Source organism: Pleurodeles waltl, chromosome 9, assembly GCF_031143425.1.
Source record: "Pleurodeles waltl isolate 20211129_DDA chromosome 9, aPleWal1.hap1.20221129, whole genome shotgun sequence".
Lineage (NCBI taxonomy): Eukaryota > Metazoa > Chordata > Amphibia > Caudata > Salamandridae > Pleurodeles > Pleurodeles waltl.
Genome location: NC_090448.1, coordinates 238776249 through 238800576, shown reverse-complemented (window position 1 = coordinate 238800576; position 24328 = coordinate 238776249). Strand labels below are relative to the sequence as shown.

The window sequence follows — 24328 nt, the reverse complement described above, 5'->3', positions numbered from 1 at the left end:
GAGAATGTGCAATGGCAGCACGTTTGCATGTTGGAGTTTCTAAGATGGCAATTGCTCAGAGACGCTTTTCGTCTCAAGTGGAACTTAGGCCTCCTCTACACCTTTCCACCCATATTACTTCTGCCCAGAGTTCTCAAGAAGATCAAGAACAATCAGGCCCAAGTAATCCTTGTGGCTCTAGACTGGACACGGAGTCTGGTATCCCGAGCTGCTGACCATGTCTATCGATCCTTCGATCAGACTGCGCCTTTGGGAAGATCTTCTGTGGCAGCAGCAGGGGAGGATTCTGCACACAAATCTGTCCACTCTCCTTCTTGCATGGCAATTGAGCAGTGACATTTGACAGCTTTTGGCCTTCCTCCCGAAGTCTGTAATCTAATCTTGGCAGCCAGGCGTACTTCCACCAAAATAGTATACGGCTGTCGCTGGAATACATTTGTGGCATGGTGCACAGACAAGTCTGTTGACTCCTTTTCTGCCCCTCTCTCTGAGTTCCTGTTCATTCTTTCCCTGGCCAGCAGCGCACTACTATGGGCATTCTTAAAGGTTTTTTGTCTGCTATTTCTGCTTTTTTGAAGTTGCCTGATTGATCAACCTTTGTTTAAGTTCCTGAAAGGTCTTACACATCTTTCTCCTGTATCCCCATGTATTATGCCCCAATGGAATCTGAATTTGGGTTTGACATTTTTGATGTGCACTCCTTTTGAGCCTCTCTACAATTGCTCTCTCAGGCTTCTCACTTTGAAAACAGCCTTCCTTGTGGCCATTGTCATCTAAGCTGCCCTAACTTTGCATCTATCCTGACAAACTTTTGCTTCCCACTAGGGCCTCCTTTCTGCCAAAAGTAGTTACGCACTTTCAAGTAGGTCAATTCATCACCTTGCCTACTTTTTACGCACCGCCACACCCTTGTAAGGAGGATGAGAGACTTCACCTTCTGGACCCAAAAAGAGCATAGGCGTTCTACCTTGATCGTACAAAAGAGTTCAGAGTGGATGATCAACTCTTTGTCGGTTATGTGTGTGCGAAGGAAGGTCAGAGAGTGTAGAAGTAGACCTTCTCCAGATGGGCTATGCACTGGCCAAGAAGTAACCTCCTGAAGGTCTGCATTCTCATTCTACCCGAGCTAAAGCTGCGACCACTGCGTTAGCATGCAGAGTTCCAGTCCTTGACATTGGTTAGGCAGCAACATAGGATCTCTGCACACGATTACCAAACACTACTGCCTGGATAGTCAGGTTGGTAGGGATGGGCACTTTGCCCATTTGGTCCTGCTGGACTTTCTAGTATGAACCTGGTTCGTAGACCAACCTCCAGGGATGGTATTTCTTGGGTATGCATTTAAAAGTAAGGAATCTGCAACTAGAATCTCTTTCAGATAAACAAGTTACTTGCCTTTGGTAACGCCTTGTCTGGTACAGACAATATCTAGTTGCAGATTCCTTACAAACCCACCCATCCTCCCCGTTCTACAAACTGATTTCTAAGGGCAGGGACTCCCTTTTCAGGTCCTTAGTTTTGACACAGCGGCAGTAAGTTTCTTCATGGCTTTGCGCTTCTGGCGTGGAAAGTCGTGGAAAGAAACTGACATCAGCGAGCGGGGTGGGACCTATATAGGAACCGCTACATCATATCTAGTGTGGACGACACCGATGACGAACATGGAGCTGATCAACGCCACCTCGCGGTGCACAGGGATACTTCTCACAAAATTCTCCACATCCAGTCTGACGCCTGGGTGAAATTCAAAGGTAAGAAACCTGTAACTAGATATTGTCTCTACCAGATAAGGCGCTACTGAAGGTAAGTAACGCGTTCATTAAGGGGCTGTGTAGAGCACTTTACAACACTATTTCAGCTGGAGTTTCATAGATACTGCATAATGTCGTCAGATCACTTGTGTCTGGTCATCCCAAGGTACTGTACCGAATGCTGTTCAGTCAGGCCTTTTCATATGTTACATCATTTATGATAGAAGACCCAAAGTAATGGTTTGTTCAAACTTTTCCATAATCATTATATTTGTCAATCCTTATTTATGTTTTTTCTTCGTTTCGCAATTTTGTTGATTAGTTTGTCTTTGTAAAAATAAGTGGATGATGATGTTGACTAAACTGCCATAAAGGTTTAATTTGTATTTCTACATAGGAGATGAATCAGTTACCAGTTACTTAAAAGAACCATTCCAGAACATTTTATATGGCTACGTGACCATGGCAGTAGATGCCCCTCTTTTGTCCAGTGAACAAAAGCAGGAACTTAATCCTCTGGTTATTAGAATCAACTCTGCTACTTGTCTCCCAAACACTCCAGTACCCATTGAGGTGCTAAAGGTAAGCATTATCAACAACCTCACTCTATGATAACATTAACCAGGCTTCAATGTATGTGTTAAGAATGAGTCTAGGGTTGTGAGAAGGAGATGCGTCTGGGTGATGCGAACATTTGAGTAATGGTGGAAGGAAGATAATTTTATTTCATATCAAGCACTGCAGTGCTACAATATTTTTCAGTAAGATAAATGCATGGTCAATTTCAATAGTTCCACTTTGATTAATCATCTTTATTTCCCCGCTTAATGAAGAACTTTGCAAGTAGTGGATAGTGGGAATATGAAGAATTGGAGTGTCATGCTGAACAAGCTCTAACTCTGTTAACATTATTTATTTTATTTCTCTTAAGTGCAGACTGTAGCCAAAGACATTGAACATCTGTGTGGTGAAACTGGTGAAACCAATGGATAATATTACTAAAATTGGAATAGTAAATTTAACTCTTTAAGTACTCATCACCCAGGACTGTTGCACTGTGAATTCTATGTAAACCCATGTTTGCACAGGTTCCGGAATAATGAGTAATGCAGACTTTTTCAAAGTCCCCAAGATCAGCGCAGATATGTTCATCATGTACATGCTGTGTGCATTTGCATACAAAAACACTTAACCATTTCAAGATAGTCAAATCTGTAGAACCTGTGTGCTTTGCTTGTTCCCAAATATCCATGAGGTGGGTTGGCCCTCCTCCAGCATAAATTTCTCCTGTACACCATAAGGGGAAACTGTGAATGTTTGGTGGTGACAACAAATATGTAAGCTTGATCAGCAGAGCTGTAACCCTGTGAAGCAGCCTTAAAGGACATGAGGCATTGCTCGACCTCAGCCACACCAGAACCCTGTACATCACCTACTCATGTTAGATTTATTACACAGGCCTATCTTTTATATGTGAGGAGTTATCTGCCCCAAATGCAGTCAGTGCAGTTGTAAGCTTACTATTAACTTATAGTTTGTGAATACCACAACAAGAGTAAACATACACAAAGGTGTAAGTTTACCCTTGTGAATCAGGCCCTACAACTGCAAAAAAGGTGCTTTTCAGTTGTGTACCAGATGGGGAATTCAAACTCTATTTCTGAAGAGAAATCCAACCCACTAACTGTTTGCATGTGCAAATAGAGTCCTGCATCAGTGTAATGAGGAGAGAGTAAATTATCTGCCTCCTGATCATTGCTGTGGGAGCATTCTGCAGCCATTAGAGCTAAAGCCTAACAGCGCCTCCAGTCTCTGGTGTATTAGCAGCATGAAAGCTGCTGGGAGTTGGGCTTATTTTATGATTGGTTGCACCTTTGTTAAGTCATAGAGTGACATAAACCAGGTCCAGCAACCAACCACCCAACGGCTACCAATCCCTGCTGTGCACAGTCTTTAGCCATGTGCAGCAGTGGTTGGTCGGAGTGTGCTAAAACTGCAGTTGATTGCAAAGTGGGCAGCCAACCCCCTGCTACAGTTTCTTTAGCAACACACAGCAGGTTTCTCCTTATGTTTTCGATAGGAAGATCTCATTCCCATATTTTCAAATTTTTTGTGAAATTTTTTAATTTTCACTACAAAATGATAGCCGATTGATCGTGACTGTCATTGAAATCACACGTTTATTGCAGAAAACCCATGTTTTTGTTTGTTTGTTTTCTGGGCTATTTCTCCATATGCCTGGTTCCCCTCTGTCCTTCCCTGCTGTCAAGCAACTCTCACTGTGCACTTCCATGGCTGTCAGATTTATTTTCCACTGCATGAAAATCCCGAATTTCATTAAAAATGTTTTTTCTGAAGATGGCGTCGAAGGACTCACGATTGCATGTGAATCTTAAATGGTAGAGATATGAACAAGTTTCAGGCTTACCTGGAAACTTTTTGCATGATTATGGCCCTCATTACCTCATTACGACCCTCGTGGTCGGCAGTAATATGGCGAAAAGTACTGCCAACAGGCTGGCGGTACTTTCCGCCATATTATGACACTGGCAGTTTGGCAGAAGCCAAACCGTCGATGTTCCACACCGACCGCCATTGCGGTAACAACTGCCGGGCTGGAGATATCAATCTCCAGCCCGGCGGCCGTCACTGTACTGCATGCAGGATTATGACCCCACCTACCGCCATGGTTTTCGTGGCTTCCTTACCTCCACGAAAACCATGGCAGTAGGCACTATCAGTGACAGTGAATCCCTTCCCTGTCACTGATAGGGGTCTCCCCCCCATTTCCAGATAGCCCCTAGCCCCCCCACCTCTCCAAAGCCCCCCACATACACGCCCCCTTCACACGCACACATACACACACCCATTCCCACAAACATCCACGCATGCATACATCAACTTACACACACCCGCACACACTTTCAAACATACACGCAGACACGCCGTCACAACACACAACATACATACACTCACACCGCCATACATGCACACTTGCATCCAACACGCAACACACACCCGTATCCACACACATACAAACATACACATCCACAAAACATCCCTCTCACCTGTCGGAGACCCGACTTACCTGTGTCCAGGGGGTCCTCCGGCAGGAGACGGGACGGAGTGCTTCTGCCAGCAGCAGCGTCCGCCAGGAGAACACCGCTAGGCCGTATTATGGGTCATAACACGGCTGGCGGCATCTACTGGCATGACACTGCCGCTGGCAGCAGCACCACTTTACCGCCATCCGCTGGCATGGCCACACCCTGATTTCCGGAAATCCGTCTCTGGTCATAATGTGGCGGACGGCTGGTAGCCGCGGCAACGGTCTTTTGGCGTCCGTCGCCACGTCGGTAGGCGGCTTTTACCGCCATTGTCATAATGCGGGCCGCATCTGAAAAGCTACATAACAGATATACACTAAACTAATGAAAGTACACTTTCTGAGGAAAGTTCTACTTTCATTCCAAGTTTAGCGTAACTCCATACAGCAGTTTTTGCTATAGGTGTGTGCAGAATTTCCTTTGGGAGCTAAAATGCGAACTAATTTTCCTCTGCATTGATCTTTTTGGCATGTTATAACTTAACTAACTATTTTGAGCAGTAGCCACTTTTATCAGACATCCACCCATGGGGACAAAAGTTATAGACAAATCAAAAAATGCCTTTTCTGTCGAAAGGCTGATCAGTAACTACACAGTGACAACCGCCACTGTGTAATAGATACATATATCTGATAGAGACTTCTAGTAGGAGATTCCTTACCTTAGATTTTCCCCCAGGCGTCATACTGGATCCAGAGATTTTTCCTCAAGCAATACCCTTGCGCGTCGGTAGGTGGTGTCGGTTGACTCTGCGGGCGTTGTTGGTGTCGTAGTCGCCGTGTTGACGTTGGTAGCAGTACATAGGCGCCGCCTCAGCACAGTGACGTCAGTTCTTTTCTTTCCCCGCCGTGCTCTGATCCAGAGAGAGCTACCCTGGTCTCTTTTTGACTAATTTTGACCATTTTATCGAGTTTTCTAGTGAGCTTTTGGTGCATTGAGGATGTCCCCGAAGACCGGGTTCAAGCCGTGTGAGTACTGTCACTGCATGATGTCGGTGACGGATCTGCATCGGATTTGTTTGTGGTGTCTCAAGTACGACCACGACCCGAAGTCGTGCTCCAAGTGGCGGGCCATACACCTGAAGGCCTTGAGGGAACGGTCCCTCAAGCTCATGGCAGCCCGATGCTCGATTCTGCGCAGGTCCCGGTCTTGCATGAGAGGAAGTTCTCAAGACCGTTCGCAGAGCCATCACCCCTCGTCTTCCTCAAAATCTTCGGGTGCAGGTAAGAAGAAGAAGTCGAAGCGGTCTCATCGCACTTTGACTTCGCCCTGTCACTCGGCTGACGCGATGTAGGAGGAGCGTTGACGCTCAAGGCCTCTGTCCTCGAAGCCTACTTTTGTGTCCGCTCCGCTAGTCCCCGAGTTTCCGGGAGCCGGAGCGATCCCCGCCCAGCTTAAGGAATTCTATGAGGCTATGCGCCTCATCTTTGGGTGGACCGACCCCGATATGGTGCTTTCAAGCCCAAGGGATTCGGTTGAGGGGCCTTCGGGTTCCGCGCCGGCACCAGTCGCACCACTGAGACCTTCCCCGGGTCGATTGTCGAAGCTCCCGACATCGGTACTGCCCACTATCGACGTCGACCCGATCCTTATCCCCGACGACTCAGAGTCGGGATGGCGTCGGCCGACACCGCCTTTGTCTTCGAGGGGGCCTATTCACCCCAGGTTGAATTTGGACCCTTTTTCCTATGGGTACGAATTCGGGGAAGGACTGGAGGGGTCCCTGGACCCTTATGAATACCAGGATGACCCATTTTTGGACTGGGCACAGGACTTGGGCGACACCAGTGGACTGGACACTTCTCCAGATGCTGGCATGCTGTCTCCTCCTACCGTGGCTATGGCAAAGAGAGCGACTTATGGTATGGTGGTCAGTAGGGCACAGAGGTCCTTGGTCTCGAGATACCTACTGTAGAGGTCAGGTCCAACCTCCTGACGGAGGTACTTCAGCCAGGGGCTTCCACATCTGAGTCCCTTTTACCTTTCAATATAGCCCTCACCGATGTCCTTTTGGGTACTTGGTCCAAACCCAACTCCTCGAATAGGACTATCGCGTGCCGCCATCAGCCCGCTCCAAACAACCCTAAATTCCTGTCCCAACAACCCACGCCCAAGAGTCTTGTCATCCAAGCTTCCTCTTCTTCAGGCGCATTCCCTTCCGCACCCTCGGTTAGGAAATCAAAAAGGCTGGAACAATGTGGGAAGAAGTTGTTTTCTTCCTCCAGTCCTGTGCTGCGGTCCGTGAACACTGCATGCCTTTTGGGCCACTATACCCACTCTCTGTGGATACGGTTGTGCAAGTCCTGTTGAAGATACCAGAGGAGGCCTGTGCTATTGTTTCCCAAGCTGTCAACGATGGGAGAGCTGCAGCGAAGTTCAAGATCCGATGTGGGCTGGACATGAACGATTCTCTGGGCAGATCAGTTGCTACGACAGTGGCCTTGAGAAGCCACGCTTGGTTCCGTCCTTCTGTTTTTATGGGGATTTCCAACAGTCTCTCATGGACATGCCCTTTGATGGCTTCCATCTCTTTGGAGACAAAAGGGGACTTGGCCTTGGAGAGATTCAAGGATTCCCGGGCTACGGCTTGGTCCCTTGGTCTTTCCTATGCCCCTCACCCCCACAGTCTGCTTTTCACCCCTTTCGTGGCCACGGAAGGGGCTCCCTGTTGCAGGGAACCAGAGGTCTGCCCAGTCCACCTCTGCTTCTGCTGCAGCCTCCAAACCCCCCTAGTCCGTCCCCTCACTTCCATCCAGTTGGCGGCAGAATTCGCCATCACCTGCCCCACTGGGGATCCATCACTATGGACAGGTGGGTTTTGCAGAGCGTTTGAAAGGGCTACTCCCTCCCTTTCGAATCTGCCCCACCAGCCATGCCTACATCACTCAGCCAACTCCCGGAGTATCATTTGGCCCTTCTCCGCCAGGAAGTCGCAGCTCTCTTGGCCAAGGGAGCTATAGAGAAGGTCCTTGTGCTAGAAGTGGGTTGTGGTTGTTATTCCTGATACTTTCTGGTGCTGAAAAAGGACAAGGGCTTACATCCTATCCTAGACCTTCGGGACCTCAACTACTTCCTCAAGAAGGAGAAATTCAAAATGCTCATTTGGGGTCAAGTTCTGTTTGCCTTAGAACTAGGAGAGTTGGACTTGCAGGACGCTTATTTCCAGATCCCCATCCTGCCTGCCCACAGACGTTACCTATGATTCGTGGTAGGTCATGAGGACTATCAGTTAACTGTGCTCCCCTTCGGCCTTACCAGCACCCCTCGGGTGTTCACAAAAGTGATGGCGGTGTTTGCAGCTCATCTGCACAGGTTAGGGTCATCTCCCACCTTCAGACTACGGCGAAACTCATGCACACGCTGGAGTTCACCTGACTCCCACTCATCAGAACTCTTCTGGACACAGTGCAGTTTCGGGCTTATCCTCCCAAAAAGCGAGTCCAAGATATTCAGGCTATGATTCTGATCTTTCAGCCTCTGTCTTGGGTTTCGGTGAGGCTGACTCTGAGGCTGCTGGGCCTCAAGGCCTCCAGCATCCTGCTAGTGACACATGCCAGATGACATATGCGGGCACTGCAGTGGGACTTGACGTTCTGGTGGGCGCAGCATCATGGGTATCTCTCAGACATGGTCCAGATCTCGGAGGGGACTGAGAAAGACCTGCAGTGGTGGATTTCAAATCTGCAATGGGTCCACGGCAGATCCCTCTCCCTTCCCCAACCATATCTATCTATAGTTACAGCTGCGTCACTTCTGGGTTGGGGTGGCCACATGGAAGAGGCAGAGATCAAAGGCCTCTGGTCTCCAGCAGAGTCTGGGCTCCATGTTAATCTTCTGGAGCTCCGGGTGATCAGGCTTGTGTTGAAAGCATTTCTTCCCTCTCTCAAAGGGAAGGTAGTGCAGATGTTCATGGACAATACTACCGCCATGTGGTACTACAACAAACAGGGTGGATGTAGGGTCCTGGACCCTTTGTCAAGAGGCACTACATCTCTGGACATGGCTGGAACATCAGGGCATTACCCCGGTGGTTCAACATCTGGCGGGTTCTCTTAACGCTAGAGCGGACAAACTCAGCCGTCGATGCATAGCCGAGCACGAATGGTGTCTCCATCCGGAGGTGGCGTAAGGTCTCTTTCAATAGTGGGGGGAGCCTTGGTTAGATCTGTTCGTATCCGGAGAGAACACGCAATGTCAGCTGTTTTGCACGTTGGAGTTTCCAAGGCGGCACTCGCTTGGAGATGCTTTTTGTCTCAAGTGGAATTCCGGCCTCCTTTCCGCCTTTCCACCTATACCACTTCTGCCCAGAATTCTCAAGAAGATCAGGAATGACTGGGCCCAAGTCATCTTGCTGTCTCCAGACTGGGCACAGAGGATATGGTATGCAGAGCTATTGAGTATGGCCATCGATCCTCCACTCAGACTGCCTCTTCAGGCAGATCTTCGGTCGCAGCAGCATGCGACGGTTCTCCACCCGAACCTGTCCAATCTCCGCCTTCACGTGAGGAGATTGAGCAGCGACAGTTGGTGACTTTTGATCTTCCACCCAAAGTCTGTGATGTTATCTTGGCAGCCAGGCGTCCCTCCACCAAAATGGTATATGCCTGTTGTTGGCATAAATTTGTGGCATGGTGCACCAACAAATCTGTTGATCCGCTCTCTGCCCCTCTATCTGTGGTTCTTTTGTTCATTCTTTCTTTGGCCCAGCAAGGCTCTGCTTTGGGCACCCTTAAGGGGTATTTATCTGCCACTTCAGCTTTTCTTAGGTTACCTGATCAGCCCTCACTCTTTAAATCTCCGATTGTGAGTAAACTCCTAAAAGGTCTCACCCATTTATTTCCTCCCACTCCATTTATCATGCCTCAGTGGGACCTCAATCTTGTCCTTACTTAATTAATGTGTATTCCCTTTGAGCCAATGCAGTTGTCCCTTACGGCTCCTCACCTTCAAAATTGTCTTTCTTGTTGCCATCACCTCTGCTCGCAGGGTGAGTGAGCTTCAGTCCCTTTTGTCCAAACCTCCATACTTGTCTGTGCACCCTGACAAAGTGGTGTTGCACACTAAGGTTTCCTTACTTCCGAAGGTGGTTACGCCTTTTCATGTAGGCCAGTCCATCAACCTGCCTACTTTCTATGCACCCCCACATCCTTCCCATGAGGAGGAGAGACTCCACCATCTGGACCCAAAAAGAGCATTGGCATTCTATCTTAATCTTCCTAAAGATTTCCGAGTGGACGATCAACTCTTTGTTTGGTATGTGGGTGTGAATAAAGGGAAGGCGGTGCAAAAATATACCATCTCTCGATGGGTACTTCTTTGCATCAAGATGTGCGACGCTTTGGCCAAGAAGCAACCCCCTGAGGGCTTGGGTGCTCATTCCACCAGGGCAACTGCTGCTTCCACTGCGTTAGCACGTGGAGTTCCTGTCCTGAATATCTGCCAGGCGGCTACGTGGGCGTCTCTGCACACGTCTGCTAAACACTACTGCCTGGACAGTCAGGTCCATTGAGGCGGCTACTTTGGTCGTTCAGTCCTGCAGGACTTCCTAGGATGATCTTGGTTTGCTGCCCACCACCGAGGATGGCATTGCTTGGGTATCTATCCTAAGGTAAGGAATCTGCAACTGGATGTCTCTATCAGATGTACAAGTTACTTACCTTCGGTAACGAAATATCTGGTAGAGACATATTCTAGTTGCAGATTCCTTACCGACCCACCCATCCTCCCTGCTTGCAAAGTGATTTCTAGTGATAGGGATTCCCCCCTTCAAGTCCTTAGCTCTGGCGCACCAATCTCAGTGTTCTTGGCGACTTTGCGCTTTGGCGTGGAAAGTCGTTAAAAGAAACTGACATCACTACGCTGAGGCAGCGTCTATGTACTACTCCCGATGTTATCACGGCGACTAAGATGCCAACAATGCCCGCGGAGTCGACTGACGCCACCTACCGACGTACAAGTGTATTGCTTGAAGAAAAATCTCTAGATCCAGTCTGACGCCTGGGGGAAATTCTAAGGTAAGGAATCTGCAACTACAATATGTCTCAACCAGATATTTTGTAACTGGAGGTAAGTAACTCATACATATTGCATATTCACCTAAAAGGACAGTTAAAATCTGAGGTTTTGTTCTGGCTCATGAAACACACAAAAGGTGTTGTGGCGCTGCTGCAATAAGTTTGACTACTAGCAATACTATCACTCCAATCCATCGTTCTTTTGCTCACCATGCCACCTCATTTGGACCTAGCCATTCTGGCTCAAACACTTAAAACCACTGAAGACCACCTGAAAACATTTATATACTTACCCCTGATAATATGCCTAAAGATACTTTTTGCTGGCACAATATTTTACCATGTTATTCTTCTAAAATTTTATTTAGGGCTCAATAGTCAGGTACCATACCTCAGGGTTCTTTCCGTGACTGCATCACTTTGTGATGATGACTCCACCTCATCCAGAACAATATTTGCTCCAGGCCTCGAGCTGCTTGTTGCTATGTAGAGAACCATGCAAACTTTAATTGCTACACTAGAATCTGTCCAGTGCTTCTTGGTGTTAAAAAAAAGTGTAGCATCACGTCTTTAAAATCCTCTGTATTATGTAATGGTGACGTTTCCAAGATCCTCAAGTTTGAAGAATGTGCTACATTTTCCAGATCTCCATTTCACCTCCCAGTTGTGAAAACCTAGGTGGAGCACATGTTTTGAAAGTGGGCTGTTCAGTGGCGTAATCTAGTGCCTTTATCTGTATTTCTAATTAAATCATTAATGTCTCCAGAACACCCGCTTACACCTCATGTTGTCCAACCTTTGGTTTCAGTTAATTCATCGTTCTTTGCTTTTTAGTCCTTCCGTGATGGATAAAACGTTACTATCTGTCATATAGATCGTTGCGTGCAGGTCCCTAAGCATGTTACAGAGGATTAATTTTCCCTCTGTCAGGTTGGCTGTTTAGGATCCTCCAGCTAAACCCTACTGGGATATCTGTGGGCTAAATGTTTCATCTTGTGATGAAAAACTCCTCTTTGTCCTTGGATCCCTTGAGTATGAGTGCGGCTCACTTCCACATGTCCACCTGGGCAGCAAAAGCAAGTGTCTAGCAGGCCAAAGGAAGAGCTGGTGCCCTCAGAACACAGTTGCTGCCAGTGTTCAGAGAGAGCTGCTAGGGGTATCGGAGCCAGTCAAGCCTGCTCCAACTTGGCCTTTAATGTCCTGGTCACATGCCAGTGACAAACTGGTTGTAGAAGCTGGAGGCAAATACCAAATGTGACTCCTTCGCTATGGCGAAGGAGCATCGCCCCACTGGATGAGCCAGAAGCAGAAAAATAAAACAATAGTCTACTATTGTTTACTTTTTTTGCTTCTGGCAGAGCTAGCAGTGCAGGGAGGGGCGGGACTAGTCTGCGGGAGAAGGGAGAAGGGGAGAGTACACCTAAGTGTGCATGTGTGTTTGGCCGGCTGTCTGAGGCTGGCCAAACACTCATGCAAACTTGGCTGGAAAAACTGCACAGACCACAGGGCTGTGTCTGAGTGGCAGTCCAAGCCGCTCAGACCAATCCTGGTGCTGCTTTCATGCCAAGTTTAGCATTAAAGCAGCGCTAGGATTGCTTTGGAGCCTGTGCTGGTGTCTTACCAGTGAATGCTGGGACACCACAAAGTGAGTATCGAGCGAGGCGGTAGGGACGGAGGCAAGGTAAGTGCATTTTAATTTTTTAATTTTTTTACCTCATCTCTGAGGTCCCTCAGCCCCCACCCATCCCCTTGAGTTATGCGGCTGCTGCCACTGGTAAATACTCCTAAAGCTTGTTCCAATGGAATATATGTATATTGATCATTAGATCTCTGCCCTCACAATCTGGGCGTCTCGATGCTGAGACACCCTTTGGGCGTTTGTTTGCACTTTATAAAAAAATAAACTCAAACTCTGTATGCCGCAGCCCCAATCTGCAAACAGTTGGTCTAGGTTTTTTCTTAAATACAGCAGCTAATTTCAACTTTGATATTACTTTTAATCATATTATGCAAGTATTCATCAGCTGTTTCGTAAGAAATCCCTCCCTGTTCATGGAGAGCAGATCTTATCTTCCTGTTACAATTCCCTGCCATGATAAATGTACATTCCCTTCATCAGACAACTTATGTGAATTGAATTAGATCAAGTAGTTGTTCAAAAACGTTATTAGTTTTTTAGTTGGTTTCCAAAAAACATAGGGACAGTTTATATTGGTGTAATTTGTGCTTTTTTAAACTATTTTTAAGAAGCTTGTGGATCCAATGTAAAATATTAAACTGCATCTAGATTTGACAAACTTGTATTAAGCTATAATGCAAGCAGTGTTTCTACCATTAGTAATAAGGCTCTTGAGAAGGTAACTGTATCAATTCTCGCCAGTTTAAAGGTAATGTTTTATAGTTTATGTTTTTACTTAATTGCTCTCTTTTGACATTGCATTGTTTTTATTTTTCTTCTTGCGTTTCATAGGCAAAATGTCTTCCTGTGTATTGTAGATACAGATTTCATGATCAGCCGTTACATCAAACGCATGACCAGGAACATGGGACTCATGTTTATTTTAAAGATGTCAATGTAATTCTAACAGGAACTATAAGTCCCGGCAAATTGCGTGAGTATCTTCGAGGACCTCCATTGGAAATAGAGGTTCATGATCGAGACAAAAAAATGGAAGATTTTGTGAAGACACCATCTTTGTTTGGAAGTGAACCAGAAGATGAGAAATTGAGCAATGTGGGCCTTGTTGCTTCAAAACGAACTGTTTACAATCCATTCATGGAAAAGGACAAGATGTGGAACCCCTATGGCATTGCAAAAGTTGATCTATCTGATTTGCTTCTTGGTGAAAAGTATTTAAATATTATGGTGCCAATACATAGCTGCGTGGCTCCAGATCCTATTGGTTACCAGCGAGACAGCAAAAGTGGGAAAATTATGGGAGTACCAGGGTCTGTGGATGGTCCTCAGGGTTCCCCACTTCGTATGGGTCATTATTTGGAGTCAAATTCAATCCTTAAATTAAGAGTAGACATAGCCGTGCCACTAACTCCAACTTCGGAATCCAGTGATTGCCCGTATGGTCGTTTAATCTATATTTTCGATAATGATAACACAACTTTGCTCTATGAACTAATGAAATTGATTATGCAAATTAATGCAAAGGCCCTGAAGTTAGATGAGTATTGTTTGTCTTTAATTCAAGAGTGCCTTCCCAAAATCAAACTGAAACCTGAGGAAAAAGGAAATACTGCACTGGATGTCATTACTGGCTTTCATATCCTGGATGGTCAGATTCACCTGTTTATTTTAGAAGGTCTGAAAGACAAAGCAATCAAACAGCTATGGGAGCAAACGCCAATCAGGTAAATATTGAAAGATCTAATCTCTATGTGTGTATCTTTATGGGTATGAGTTTTGAATTACATTGAACTACGAACCTGATATTATATAGACATTAAATTGCATTCTTATTTTGTGTATACCTTGAATCCATGAAATACAGATTGTCACAGACATCCTTCCTTGAGAAGCAGAGTATATCATTTAAACCACTTTATGGGCCAATAGAAGAGTCAATGACCTATGACCCTCACAACTGTAAGGGAACAGGAACAACGATGTTTATGTAATATAGGCTGAAATAAACTCAGATTGCCCAATTCCTTATTACAGGAGTAGCCAAAAGAACGCTCAAGAACAGTTTCTCTATTTTGCCTTTTTATTTACTCTTATTCACCTATGCCAGTCGTTATACAACTTCCAGAATTGAAGGTACATTTTCAGGTCCAAGAAAATATATCCTTCCAATGCATTTAAAAAACTTCCTCAGACTTCGTTGTTTACAAACTACTCATTATCGTCATTCTGTTTCCATTTCACAATTTCCTGAATGAAGGGGATATTACTTTTTCTTTCCTCCATCATATCTGCAACAGGATAGTTCTAGCCGATCCTCCGTTGACTCCGTATGTAATATTAGCTGTAGCCTTTGCACTGGAGTTAGACCATCAATGTTGCACTCAGACTTCCTGACAGTAGGTGTTCCCAAGTAAAGGACGTGCAGGCTAGCATCTTGTGATGGCTCATTTATTCCTTCTTCTAAGTTGATACTTCACTTCATGTCATTGTCTTGTGGCTCTATAGCATGGTCTACTTTCTGGTCTCCTCCTGCCTGACTTTGTATGCATTTAGAAGCTGGCAGGGTCCTCTGGGATTCCCAGTCTTCCCTATTTTTGAGAACCCTTTGTATAATGCTATGATCTGTGTCAGTCCTTCTTGTAGGTTCTAATACTTGGGTCACTTCCTCGTGCTCCATTTTAAAATGCAGCATAAACCATAAGCAACTCTCCCATAAGATCACCTCTCACAGTTCTCCCATTCTTTCCACCTTCGTCAACGTTTCAAAGTACTCCATGTTTTTACTGACTGGGTTTTACTCATTGGTTTCTTCTGCCTTACTTTAAGGGTGCAGGAACTATGATTACATAGAATATATTTTGTGAAGCCATACAATTACTAAGAATCATCTGTGAAGAGCCACATTACAGATTTTATACCAAGACTGTTATCTTTAATTTGCTGGTGGCGAAACAGTATTATTTCACACTAGTGAATGATACAAACCCTAGTCCTAATCATGACCCTCAGCTTTGAGCCTAGCTCTGACTCTAAAAATGACTCTTACACAGTCTCTAACATCTACCCTTACCCTGCCTCTAAACCTAACTCTTGCCATCACCCCAACTCGATTCCTAATTTCATTGGCATTCCTAAGCCTACGCCTACCCTTACGTTATCTCTGTTCCTGTTTATTATCAATCTAACATTTCAAAACCCTATTTACTTATTGTAATTAGGAATAGTGAAAAAATATGTAGCTTCCATTTTTTGATGTGTTTTCGATATTGCAACATAAAAATTTATTTTGGGGTAGCAAACTTCAGGGTTTTATTGTTTTGGAGGACTTCTTCATGGAATTTCCTTCATAATTACATCATCCAATTTGAGTGTACCTTTGGTTTAGATAATTCGTCTGTGGTTTGTAAGTCAAACTTCACTGTGTTTCTGTGTTCCTGCAAAGCTCCCACTTTGGTTTTTGCCACCGTGTCCAATCATTGACTTGCTTCTTAAAGCATCTATCAATTTATTTTGCGTTGGGTGCAGCTACTTACTTAGATTTAGATGCCACTTGCAGCAATGTTCCTATTTCTTGAGTTTTCAGAATCAGTTGTGGCTCGCTGCTTTCAGAAGAGTGTGGTATGGGGAGGGACATTTAATAAAAATGAATAAAAATGTACCTGCACACCGCCGCGCTGGCGATCCTCCGTCTCCTCGGCAGCAGGCAAACATAAGCTACTATCCTGCCCTCTGCCCTGTGGCCAATCCTGACGCTGCTCAGAGCAGCATTAGGATTGGCTTGGGGCGCCCAGCCAGGGTGCCTCCGGGCAGACTGGGAGCCTGTGGCAGCCCGGCAACACAGTGCCGGTGTTGAGAGAGCCTGCTGCACATATGTGTTTGGCCGGCCTGAGACGGCCGACCAAACACACATCCGCACTGAGGGGAGTGCATAGTGCACTCCTCTCATCCCTGTCATCCAACATGGCCCACCTCTTTCACAACGAAAGGATAATAAACATAGTTAATTATCCTTTCATTGTGAGAGGTTTGCAGCTTCTGCTGCTGGCGGGGGGCGGGGGGGGGCAACGCTCCTCCACCATAGCAGAGGAGCCACAGCTGCCCAGAATGCTTCTGGGGAGAACCTTCCTAAATCCCTAGGGATAAGTTGACCCATAAACCTCTTGCTAGGCTCTCTCGCTCTGTGAAACTTGGTTTGGGGATTATAAATGTTATTTGAACAATCACAGTATCCTAATCCATGCCTGGAAATGCTCTACTTAGAGTAGTTCTCAGCAACAACCGTCACAGACATTGGCCTTTAAGCTTCTAGGGTGTCATGTATACTGGCCTTCTTTATTGATCTGCAAAGCATGTTTCTGACCTCCACGCACCCCCTTGTATTCCAGCTTTCCTGCAGGAATAGATCAGGGGTTGTTACCTTCCATTCTGCTTCCCTCTTGGGACCTGAAATGCCTCCTGGACAACAGGTATCATTTTTGTCAAGTAGCAAAATGGAGAGGAAGTGCAGAGCAAAGCTTCCTTGCATAAGGCTTGCCGCTCTCTCTGGCACCTACCTGCTGTCTGGATTTCAGCTCTCTTGGTGGAGTGGTTTAGGTGTTACCACCACTTGCCCATCTTGTAGGACCTGAAAAGGCCTCAAAATACCAAGGACAACGTTTTGTAAAACAAAAAAAAACAGAAAGAGATTAAGAATCCAAGCCTCCTGTTACAAGTCCTCCCTCACTGTGGCGTCGGCCCCATATGCATTTCAGCCCACTTTGGGAAGCAAATCAGGGTTGTTACCCCATGGTTTTCCCCTTTGGAGGGACCTGCAGTACCCACTAAACGTGGGATACTTTTTGTGAAATAAATAAATAGAATTAGAGTTAAAGTTGGGGGATTGACTTCCTTTTTTGCCCACTGCCCACCTTCTTCATGATAGTTTCCCTGGGAAAGCATGCTGGGAGTATTACCGCTTTATTTGTCTGACTCAAACTACCTGAACTGCTATCTGGATTCTAGGGATAGTTTAATGGAAACTGGAAAAATGGAAACTGAGTAGGGAGCTAGACTCCTTCGCCCCAGGCGTGCCTTTCTCTGCCTTCTGCTCACTATCTGCATCTCAATTAATCCGGAGAGGCGAATTGTGAGTCTTATTTTCATCCTACACCATAGGAGAGCTGATACCTACTAACTATATTATTTCATATAGCTGAGGAACGCACATGACAATCTGCCTCTCCTTTGTCCACATACATAACTCTGTCAGAGAAAATTGGAAAGATTTAGCAGATTTTGCCTACCTAACGAACTAAAGATTAATATGGAGAAAACAAAAATACTTACTTTGGAAAAAACATAAAAGCGTATAACTGGTTATTGGGCAGCACGATGGTGGCGGTGTTAACCTCAAATAAATACCTAGTGTGGTTTACAAAATAATTAAATTGGGCCTTACATAAATAAATCGTTGAGGCCCATGCAGCATCCACTGTAGAGGATTAGTAAGATATCAAAATGTGTTCAGAGGACCATCTTTGACCCGGGTATTATCTGCTTATAATACAAAGGTGCCAGCACAATGCTTAAATGGAGCTGAGCTGTTGACCCTGAAAACAGAGGCAAAATGGGTGGAGTGTGAGAGTAAATGCCTCAAAAAGCTGCTAGAGTTGTCTAAAAGCACAATGTGCCCAGTGAATGGTACCTGCAGTCCTGGAATGTTATACCCTATTAAGCAACCTTGCGTTCTGGGATAAACTTTGGACCTTGGAGATCTAAAAGGTTTCAGACCTCGTTGCCTGTGAAATTGCAATGAGTGAACTAAAAGGGGCAGTGCAGGTCAGAAATAGACTAGTGAAAACCGCTGCAACACTGAAGGTGTGGAAATTTAAGGTCATGTGGGCTTCCCACCTATCGAAGGGGGAGTTGAAGGTGGTTTGTAGGAAATACTCTAGGACTGCGGACCTAGGTTAAGTATCAAGGAAACCTTCAGCTAGCTATATGCTGGAGCCCTGGTTTAACCACCGGATGTGCCCATGTTTATCCTTGTTCCCGATTACCAAAATGCGGATGCTGTTACTAAAATTTCGGGTAGCCTTGAACCTTAGGTTCTTAAAGTGTGAGGAATTTAATGCACTTTACCATCCGAAAAATAATTGCACCTGTGGCTTAAGGTTTTCTGATTTTAATGCTCACTTTTTATTAGATTGTCTGTATTTTCATAGAATTCGTTGTCAGGTTTTAAAACCGTTTTTCTTAAATATAACACTAATCATCATAATGAGGTGCTCGCATTACTTAGGAACATGGAGGTTTTAGATGTTGCTTGCTTACCAGCAACAGTTTTAAAAATAGACTTGAGTTAGAAATATTTCAGAGCTTTGTAACTGGATAAGGTAGTTTAACTGCGATGTCGAACCGTGTGGAAGGAGCCTCAGAAGTAGCAAATATGATTTTATCGTTGTGTTCTGATGCCTAATTTGTGTGTTATTGTGGGTTTTAGATGGTAGGATGTGTAAAAAATGGTGTTAGGATTGAGAGGAGGATGGGGTATGGGTTATTTCAACTTTATTTGCAACTTTGTACTTGTTTGTATTTGTTGCTTAGTAGAGCTTTGTCTACGCAACAATAATTAAGAATAATGACTGACTGACTGACTGAAAACTAGGCATCAAATGTGGATGGACAGTGGAAATGAACAGGCAAAAACTGAAACCATATGTAGAGAATTTTGGATGCACTTTGTCATGTGTCTGCAGGAGTTCGTTCTACATGTGTACAGTAGCTAGGAACACATACTAACTCCACATATTTTTTAAAAGAAGGTCTTTTGTTGGAACTTGCTTTACAAATAGCTCTATCAACATTTAAAATTGTTGAAACCTCTGTTTCCTCACATTGAAGTAACTATGATCATTGGAATACAATGACATCAGCACATTTGCTATTAGCCTGAATTCAGAAAGACCTCTTGATAAAAATAAAATGTACTTCACATTTGTCAGTCGACCTATCATTTGGAGTAGAAAAGGAGCAAAAACGCAGCCATGAAAAGCCAATTTAAAATTCACATAGAGCAGGGCTGCTGTATTTGGGTCGAGGGTCGACAGGCACCCAACCGTACTAACAAGACATTTATGAAAACTTGAGTACCAGGAAATCCAGGGAGTCGTGAACTGCAAGGGTCCCACTTCAGTTTTTTACCTCCGGTATTCCTCAACTGGATAGCCACAGTATTTGAGTTAAATGTCAATCGACAATTAAAAAACCCAAACATCCACACAAATTTCTGAATACTAGAGACCCAAGAGGATATACCATGCGTTGACCTCACTACGTTTTGTTGCCCAGCCCTAAACCTATTGCTAAAATCGCAATATTCTCAAATCTGAGCGTAGGAAAAAATATGGTCTACCATTTGCGATGTGAAAGGGACAAAATACCTCAACTTCAAAGGAGGACAATTAAGGCCACTAGTTAGTCTACATTAAATTAACAAGGCCCATGTGTAATTTTGTTACTTGTTGCTTTACAGGCTGTTTGTTTAGTTACTTCTTGTTGACAGTATAGTCAGGAACAGTCATTGAGATACTTAGTGAACCTCTCATACTTTTGTTGAATAGGTTGAAAGGTTGTCAGATCATATTTCGTAGTATGTAAACCTTGGTTTACTGTTTTGTGGGACATAAAGTACAGGTAGTCCTGTCCTTGAGGGTGAGCTATCAAAGTGTTAGAAGGGTCTCAGACTCGTTATCACTTGAGCATCACATGCAGTACTGGTGTGAGAGCATACGTTTGGATTGTGGGAGCCCTATTACTAATGTGTTCACATTTTAGATTAAGGATTTGATCCACTTTACAGAGGTCTAATGCTAGGAGGTTTTTCTTTTTCAATCCAGGATCAATTTGAATTGTTCAGATTTGACAGTCTTATTAATGTGGAGGTCTAAGCATAATTTGAAGTCTGAAAGGAATCTAAGTGGGATTGGGGGAACCAGAAGATCTGAGTTCTGATTCTATTTTTCCTGATAACCAAATTTTATAATCCTGGGTAAGCCACTTTATTTCCCTGGGCCTTCATGTTCTTGTTGATGGACCGGGATGCTGTCTGAAAAAGAATAATCAGAAAGCAAAAACTACCTCAACTGACCAAAGAGGCATTCTACCAGATATGAAGCAGCAACTGCTGCCCTCATGAAAAATTCCCTCCTTCCAGACACGAGTGAGGAGAAACCTGTAAGTCGGTTCTTACATTTTCTAAACTCTATTGTATTGATTCTGATTCCAAGACAGATTCGCTAGTGGGGCTGCTGCTCTCCATAAACTATTTGCTTGACTTAATATCTTTTTTTCCATGTTATAATTTTGGGTCCTACCTCCGACGCAGGGATTTCTGTAGCTTGGTTCTCTGTCCTACAGTTTTAGGTTATCAGAATATGCCTTTTCAAAGAAGGTAAAGTTACTTACCTGTACTGCTGTTTCCCTGTCATGTGTTTTCTCTGAATTCACAGCTATTCATCTGCCCTGCTCTGCTTCAAAAGTTTAGTTGAAAACATTGCACATTACACATGCCAAGAACCTTTCACTTTTACTACCTTTATGAATGAATTGCCTGTCTCATCCTTCAGAGTATGGCTGCATCTGGAATTCTTGAAGGTGCTGTGTCAGTTTGACACTCTGCCTTGTTTTAGATGCTACATTTCCCCTTTACTTTTTCATTAATTAATTTTAAAAAGTTGTGAAATTAGTGGCCTTGTCATTTTCAGCCAGATGTTCTCTGGTTGGCTACCAAGATGCATTTTAAAAAAAGAAAGAAAATGTTTTGCCTCTTGTCAGCAGGCTTTCTTTTAAGTAATGGTATGTTTCACCTGAAAAATGTGTTCAGGTTTCTCAGCTTGTGCACTGAGACAATCTGCGGTTTATGTATTTAAATGCGAATACCCATGACAGAGAAATCGAAGGGGACCGTGTGTAAAGCAGCATAGAGAGTCCATATCCGGGATCGGACATCTGACATATTACCAGGGGTGTAGTTTCAGGGCGGTATTTGGGGTATTACACTCCCCTAATAAATGTATTTTGTGATAAATAGTTGGATGCAGGTGCTTTTAGTCAGGTATGGTAAGATGTCTGTTGGATTTCACTAGGAATTTTAACACAGAGAGACAAAAACGAGTGCAAACACTCTCTCCCTCTTTCTGTTCGAAAAGACTTACAAAAAGTTGGTTATTTCACTAATTAATGCACTTTCTCTCACTGTGGGCCTGATTTATGAAAAGTTAGTGCCACCTTTTCGTAATTTTTTGACGCAAAAGCGACGCAAACTTACAAAATATAATTATATATTGTAAGATTGCACCGCTTTTGCGTAAAAAATGACTTAAAGGTGGCACTAACTTTTCTTAAATCAGACTCTTAGTACGCCTACCAATCCACATCCGTCTCCCTTTCGGCTGCCTCTTAAGGCCCTCTTGTGCTCCTTGCTTGTCGTATAATACATTTTAACATCATATGCCAGTGTGATTGTCGGGAAATTTGGGTATGGCAAGCTGCAGAAGCCTCCTGACAAGGACTCTGACATTTGTTTTTTTACAAATTAAGCACTGTGTAAAGTTGAGGGAAAAGATCCAGGTCACTTCAGGAGAAAAATAAACAATGAAACAAGTCTCAAATTTCGAGCTGCTAAGTCATTTGTGAGTTGGAAATCTTCTTCTGAAAGTTTAACTTTCAATTGTTTTTTATTGGATTTTCCAAATAAATTAAGCACTGTGTGAAGTTGAGGGAAAAGATCCAGGTCACTTCAGGATCTGGAGCCAATGAGGGACAAGAGAAAAATAAACAAGGAAACAAGTCTCAAATTTCGAGCTGCCAAGTCATTTGTGAGTTGGAAATCTTCTTTTGACAGTTTAACTTTCAATTGTTTTTTAATTGGATTTTCCAAACATGTGCACCACATTAAAGGTGACATACCTCCTACATCGAACGCCCCCTATCCCTATTCCCCTTTCCTCCAACTCCAAAACATCTAAAGCTGTCCTTATCCAGGATGCAAAAGCTGCTAGTGAGCAGAGTCAACATTCAGGAGAGGCGAGCAGGGAGGAGGAGGCCGCAGCAGGAATCTTGCAGGTGCCCAAAAATATATACAAATACGTTAGGGAGAATCATGACGCTTCTACTAGAGAACTATTGAGAAATAAAAGAGGTAATTATTTTACTCAAATCAGTGTATATCGCAGTTTGGAAACAGCGAACAGGCCCTAATTTAGGTGAGGCCGAGACCGATAAATGATATATTTACATGAAAAAAACAAAAAAGATGCTGCTGATAATGCAAGGAATCGAAAACGGGCTCATGGCCAACATTCAAGGTTTATGGGAATCCCGGAATACTCGAATGGGAAAAGACCTGAAACAGCACATATTTACTGTTAAACAAGCCGATACGTTTACACAGCTTCGGCTCTTTATACCTTTATATTACATATGAAGGAGAGAGGAAAGCCTTGTGTGCCGTGTAAAGCAATGGCCAACAGCCCCATTTGCTATATCTGTCACAGCGCCGGAGATAAATTATTTTTGTCTAAACATTGCTTGGTAAAAATCCTCCTGAGAGCAATATTTCAGGGCTCAATTTACCTTGTGTTTAAACAACTGTATTATGAATTAATTGTTTCAGTCCATTACTTATATGTATATTCGACAGGGAAATGCGTCCCGAGATACATTGCACCCTCTGCAACCCCCACGTGATGAATAGTTTTGCAGCCTCAGACACAAACGAGTCGGAGAAAGTATTGCTCAGCAGCATCACACATGGGAACAATTTTCAATGCTATTTGTGACCATTTTCGACGAAAAAGCATATATATTGATATAGTTTTTTATTTTATTTACTTGTTTTACTCAAGAGAGTGTGGTATTTTAAAAAAAATGCTGTGTAACGTGAAAGGCAGCTTCTATATTGGTCCCTCTTGGGAGCTCTAGGACATTGAGATTTCCTAATGTGCATAATCGGTTCGTTCTCTCTTGCAGGAGTTTTCAGAGCAAAGGTGGAAAGCTGGAAATCCTATACAACTCAGACATGTCCTTCCATCAGCGCCTGTATGAAGATCTGGATGCTATCCTGTATCACGTCCAGCTCCATGAACCCCTTTCATCCATAGTGCAGCAGCCCCTCCTTTATGTCAGAGATATGCTTCCATCAGCGTGTTTCCAAGCGCTGTCCAGGTGAGGCAGCCACTGCATGTTTAATTCATTCAGATAATTGAGTAATCTGTCAGGAGTCCTCCAGTTGGTAAACTGGGTCACAATGGGACTGCAGTTCGTCTTTCACAGAAGTAAAAACTCGAGGTGAAAGTTTTTCAGAGATCAAAATAATGTTATGTTTGTTCCATAGTCGAAATGCAAATACACATGAACCTTAAGAGGGAAGTGACAGATAAGAATGAGAGGTGGAGGTAGAAGGGAAACTGGGAGGGAAAGGTGAATGTGGTACATATAGAAGTTAGTGAATGAGAGTATTAGGACTCGAAGTAAGAAGCACGCAGGAAGAGATAGATTAACATATTGTTAAAGATTAAGGTGCAAAGAAACCAAGAAGAAAAATATGAAAGAGTATGACTGTCAGATGCACAGATGATCGAACAAGAATCAGCTGTGTGAAGGAAAGTGAAAAACGGCAGAGTGAAAATGTAACCAAAGAGAAGATGGAAAGCAGGAAACAACAATATACAGATGAGAATGAGAGGAAAAAGGAACGAGATAAGACAACACAGCATTTTGCAGATTTGTACAATAATAACACACACACACATGAAAACATCCCATCATGTTACCACA

At 44.1% G+C, this 24328-nt stretch overlaps 1 protein-coding gene across 2 annotated transcripts in view; it reads left to right on the top strand.

The window, feature by feature from the left end:
* The window catches only part of CFAP92 (cilia and flagella associated protein 92 (putative)), a 292821-nt gene that overhangs the window by 194191 nt on the left and 74302 nt on the right, over positions 1–24328 (top strand). For both annotated transcript variants that reach the window (XM_069206631.1, XM_069206632.1), the window contains exons 9-11: positions 2149–2333; positions 13343–14235; positions 23522–23716. In XM_069206631.1, the coding sequence (XP_069062732.1) occupies positions 2149–2333; positions 13343–14235; positions 23522–23716 (1273 nt within the window). The remainder of the gene's footprint in view (positions 1–2148; positions 2334–13342; positions 14236–23521; positions 23717–24328) is intronic.